This window comes from Orycteropus afer, unplaced genomic scaffold (genome assembly GCF_000298275.1).
Source record: "Orycteropus afer afer isolate SDZICR_OR568_19922 unplaced genomic scaffold, OryAfe1.0 scaffold00250, whole genome shotgun sequence".
Lineage (NCBI taxonomy): Eukaryota > Metazoa > Chordata > Mammalia > Tubulidentata > Orycteropodidae > Orycteropus > Orycteropus afer.
In genome coordinates, this window is record NW_006921837.1 from 902,295 (window position 1) to 907,415 (window position 5,121).

At 39.4% G+C, this 5,121-nt stretch overlaps 1 protein-coding gene across 1 annotated transcript; it reads right to left on the reverse strand.

Annotated features, from left to right (window-relative positions):
* Window positions 1-3,890: 3,890 nt before the first annotated feature.
* Window positions 3,891-4,694, reverse strand: ZNF501 (zinc finger protein 501). The gene has a single exon (XM_007949670.2). It carries the CDS (start codon window positions 4,692-4,694, stop codon window positions 3,891-3,893), a length of 804 nt encoding a protein of 267 aa, XP_007947861.1.
* Between the last annotated feature and the right edge of the window lie 427 nt (window positions 4,695-5,121).

The window sequence follows — 5,121 nt, forward strand, 5'->3', positions numbered from 1 at the left end:
AACCAGAAGGCTGACGGTTCAACCCCACCAGCCACTCCTCGGAAGGAAGATGGGGCAATCTACTTCTGTAGTGATACTGCCTTGGAAACCCAAGAAGGGGTCGCTATGAGTCGGGTCCGACTCGACGGCACATAACAACAACAACAACAACAATGTAGTATTGCATAATAGAAAAATAAATGGAAGCTGTGTGAGTGGCCATCCATTGGGGAACTAATTTAATAGTGGTCTATTCACACAATGACATATTATGGTGAGGAAGAAAAGGCCTTTATTTACTGATATACAACAATCTCTAAGATAGGTAAGAGAAAAACAAAATTGATGACTGTGTATTTTATGCTAGCATCTGTATAACATGGTGAAACCTATATGCCTGTTTAAAGGTGCTCTGGTGGCATAATGCTTGTGGTATTTCACTGCTAACCAGAAGGTTGGCAATTCAAACCCACTAGCCGGTCTACAGAAGGAAGGTGGGGCAATCTACTTTTGTAAATATTTACTGCCTTGGAAATCTAAAGGGGGTCACTATGAGTCAGAATTGACTCGATGGCACTGAGTTTGGTTTGAGTGATCTCTGTAAGAAAACCAAGAAATTGATATCAGTTGTCTGAAGTGAAGTGAGGGAACAACTGGGTGACTGGGGAACAGAGGTATGTATGGATTGAATTGTGTGCCTGAGAAGTGTCAAGTTGGCTAGGCCATGATTTTCAGTATCATGTAATTATCCTCATTTTGTGATCTGATGTAATTATCCTCAGTGTTGCACATGAGGCAGGATACAGTTACAGGATTACGTTGTATTTTGAGTCAGTCTATTTTGAGGTATAAAAGAGATTAAACAAGCAAAGATAACAGGGACCAAGTACCAGCAAAGAAATAGCCAGGAGCAGTTTGTGTCCTTTAGACCCAGGGTCCTTATGCTGAGAACCTCTTAAACCCAGGAGAAGATTGTTTCCAAGAAATACGGAGATCTCCAAGCCAACAGAGGTTGAAAGAAGACAAGTCCCTTCCTCTCGAGCCAAGAGAGAGAGAAAGCGAATCTGCTCTGTAAATCTTCACCCAAATCACAAAAAAAAAAAAAAAAAAAAAGCGAGAGAGAAAGCCTCTGAATTCTGACTTCTAGCAGCCTAAACTATGAGAAAACAAATTTGTTCATTAAAGCCATCCACTTCCGACATTTCTTTAATAGCAGTACTAAATAACTAAGAGTGGGAAGAAGACTTTTCACTGTATGTTTAGAATTGTAAACCATAACCTTATATATTTCAGTCAAAATAGGAAATTTAAAAAATAAGTACAATTAAATGGTCATACCCTCTGGAAATCCTATAGCAATGATTTTAAATTATGAAAATTCAGTATACAATAAAAACTTTCATTGCTGAGTTAATATTAATAGCTAAGCATCACTGCATTAAGTGGATTAACTGATTTATATGGGAAAACAGGTATTAATTTAGATAGTAAACAGTAGGGGAAGAAAGGCAATAATCTATGAATTAAATGTTAAAACGAAATCCAAGCTTGCTGCTATCGAGTAGATCTGGACTCACGGCAACCGCAGGTGCTTCACAGCAGAACTCTTCCATAGGGCTTCAACAGTAAACCTTACAGAAGCAGGGCACCAGGCCTTCTTCCATGGAGCTATGGGGTGGCTTCCAACTTCAACTGTTCAGTTACCAGTCAATTGGAAACTGCCTGTACCATGCAGTTAGGCAGCCATTTAAATATAGTTTATAGAAAGTCTGTAATTGAAGCAGCATATAGTATTATATAAAGTACCATTATCATATTTTTTTTCAGAGAAGAATGAAACAAAAGCTAAACAGAGGGAAAAAAGGCTAGAAGGCAAGAAACACTAAAATGACTATAGTTGAACAGTGAAAGCATGTAATTTAAATTTTTCCTTTCAATTTTATAAATGTATTTCAATCAGCATTTATGACTTCAATTTTAAAATGTGAACCTTTATTTTCAAACGTGCTTTCCACAATTGTGACCTCACACATCAATAGCAGTTTAGGTGCACTAATGGAAAACTACCTGTGAGTTTGGCAGTATAAAAGCAAGGGCTACACTTGGAGTGAGAAGATCTTTAAAAGTCAACTCTGGCATTAGCTGATTGACTCTGAGCAACCTAAATATCTTCTCTGTTTTCTTTACTCTGGAGTGTGGATAATAACACTTACCTTTTTTACCTGGTGATCTAGTTCCGAGAAAAAAAAAAAATCAGCTATTTAAAATATAACAGAGCACAGTTCTACTATGACAAACATAGGGTTGACATGAATTGGAAGTGAGTCCACCACAATTGTCTCTTTTTTCCTTATAAGGGTGCTTTCAGTATCCTATGATATCTTTGCTTCTTTGTAACTTAAAGAAGCCATTCTTTGCTGTAAAGAAACCCATCACCCATACACATGTCCCAAGACACTCTGTTCTCACCTTACTTTCACCTTCCGTTTAAAGGCAACTAGTTGTTGGCCAAGGGTCCCTGGATGATGCAAATGGTTAAGCACTTGACTACTAGCTGAAAGGCTGGTGGTATAAGCCTGAAGCACCTCAGGAGAGAGTCCTGGAAATCTACTTCAGAAAGGTTCAGAACCAAACCAAACCCACTAGCATGGAGTCAATCCTGACTCATAGCAACCCCTCCTTGGGTTTCTGAGGTGGTATCACTACAGAAGTAGATTGCCCAACCTTCCTTCTGAGGAGTGGCTGGTGGGTCACAGCCTTGAAAATCCTATAGAACAGATCTACTCTGCACATGTGGAGTTGCCATAAATCGGAGTCAACTTGACAGCAATTGTCAGTCAGTGGTGCCTCCTATGAGCACTTGAGAACTCAATGTCTTCTCCCCTCTTCTTCCTTTCAGAGTCTTCTTTTAGTGCTGTGCTCCTAGAAATCAAAACAAGTACAGCCATATCCTCCTTAACATGCTTGTATTCTCCCCCACCCCTTGACTAAAGGAACATCTGTCTACTCTCATGTGCTTCCTGCCCTCTTGCCACCTGGATCCCCACAAAAGTCCCTCCACAGGAGTTTTTATTTGGTTAGGGTCAGTGAGGCTTCCCTTTTCACAGAAAAGAGAAGCCTAGAGTTTGAAATGAAACAAGACCTAATGAAGGGGGGAATCACAATCTTAATAAAGCTTCTGAGAATATCCAGAAGTACCCTTAACAATGTCCACTCAAATCCCAACAAGACCTAATGAAGGGGGAATCACAATCTTAATAAAGCTTCTGAGAATATCCAGAAGTACACTTAACAATGTCCACTCAAATCCCAATGATTTCTTTTTTTCTGTGATTAAATCTGAATTTTCTTAAGGAAAAACTGGTCTTAAATTGTGTTCTGCTATTTAAATCTACACATTATAGTTTGGGCTTCTGTAGATAAAGTATGAAATCTTAGCTCAACTACAAGACTGTTCTTAAGAAAAAATACATTATGAGATTATGAGAACAAAAAAGCCTAACGCTAAAGTTTTCCTTAGTTCCAAGAGTCAGATGTTTTATAAAGTTTTGGAACCTCTGTAACTCAGAACCAAAAATTAGCAGCTAACTATCATATACAACTTATTTTATTCTCAAGATAACCCTAGGAAATATCCCTACTATTCCTTTTTTTAGCAATGGGGAAACTGAAGCTCAGAGAGGATTAAGTAATTTACATAATGCCACACAACCATTAAGTGGCAAGGGCACCAAATTCAGGACAGTGTAGCTTTGAGGCCTATTTTCTTAACTTTTTAGGTAGGATGCAATGTCTCTTGCTCAAAACCTTCACCTCAACTGATGACTACGAGTCTTAAACTCCCAGGAATTCATAGGCAATAAAAGTGGCATTTTCACAGAAGTCTTTCCACACTCCTTAGATCCTAAGTTTTAATCTCCAGCGTGAAGCTTCTGATGTCGAACAAGCGCTGAACTGTGCCTAAAGGATCTTCCACATTGGATACATTCATGAGGTTTCTCTCCAGTATGAATTCTGTAATGTTCACTAAGGTGTGCTTGCTTGCGGAAAGTTTTTTCACACTCACTACACTTATAATGTTTCTCTCCGGTGTGAGTTCTCTCATGTTCAATAAGGGAAGAGCTCTGACTGAAGGCTTTCCCACATTCAATACACGTATAGGGCTTCTCTCCTGAATGGATTCTCTGATGTTGTATAAGGCATGCACTCTGATTAAAGGCTTTCCCACACTCATTACACTTGTAAGGTTTATCTCCAGAGTGACTTCTCTGATGACGAGTAAGGCATATGCTCTGACTGAAGGCTTTGTCACATTCATTGCATTTATAGGGTTTCTCTCCAGTATGAATTCGCTGGTGCTTAATAAGGGATGGGCTCTGACAAAAGGCTTTTCCACATTCATTGCATTTATAGGGTTTCTCTCCAGTATGAATTCTCAGATGCTGGACAAGTATTGCTTTTGTTTGAAAGGCTTTCTCACATTCATTACATTTATAGGGTTTCTCTCCTGTATGAATCCTCAGATGCTGAGTAAGATTTGACCGTTTACGGAAACAAGTTCCACATTCACTGCATACATAGGGCTTCTCTCCTGTGTGAATCCTCTGATGCTGGGTAAGAGATGATCTCTGAGTAAAGAGTTTCCCACATTCACTGCATTTTGAAGTTTTCTTGTGCATGTTAAGTCTCTGGTGTTTCACTCGGCTGGAAGTCATGTTGTTTGTAGCCTACTGATGGGGCTTCACACTGAGAAGTTCAGATTCAGATGAAAGCTGCTGTCCAATTTATACTTACAAGGATTTTTCTCAAAAAATGATCATTAGAGCGACATTGTTCTTCTGGGAAGGGCTAGGGTGTGTGTGTGTGTGTTGTTCTCTCAATCATTCCTACAGGACTTTTCCTTCTTCCTTGTTCATTTTCAACTGCTCCAAGTGAAATGTCCAGAAGACTAGGCTCTCAAATTGTCTACTTCTTCCTCAGGTCACTGGACACCAGGCTTGGTCTTCCTGCCTAAAAAAGAAAATCACAAAGTAAGCCACTAATTACAGAAGATACTCAGTATATTATTGTTGTTGTTGTTGTTGTTATGTGCCGTCGAGTCAGCCCCGACTCATAGCAACCCCTCCTTGGGTTTCCGAGGCA

Coding starts and splice junctions, on each gene's coding strand:
- ZNF501 (XM_007949670.2), bottom strand. CDS start 4,694: ATGACTTCCAGCCGAGTGAAACACCAGAGACTTAACATGCACAAGAAA.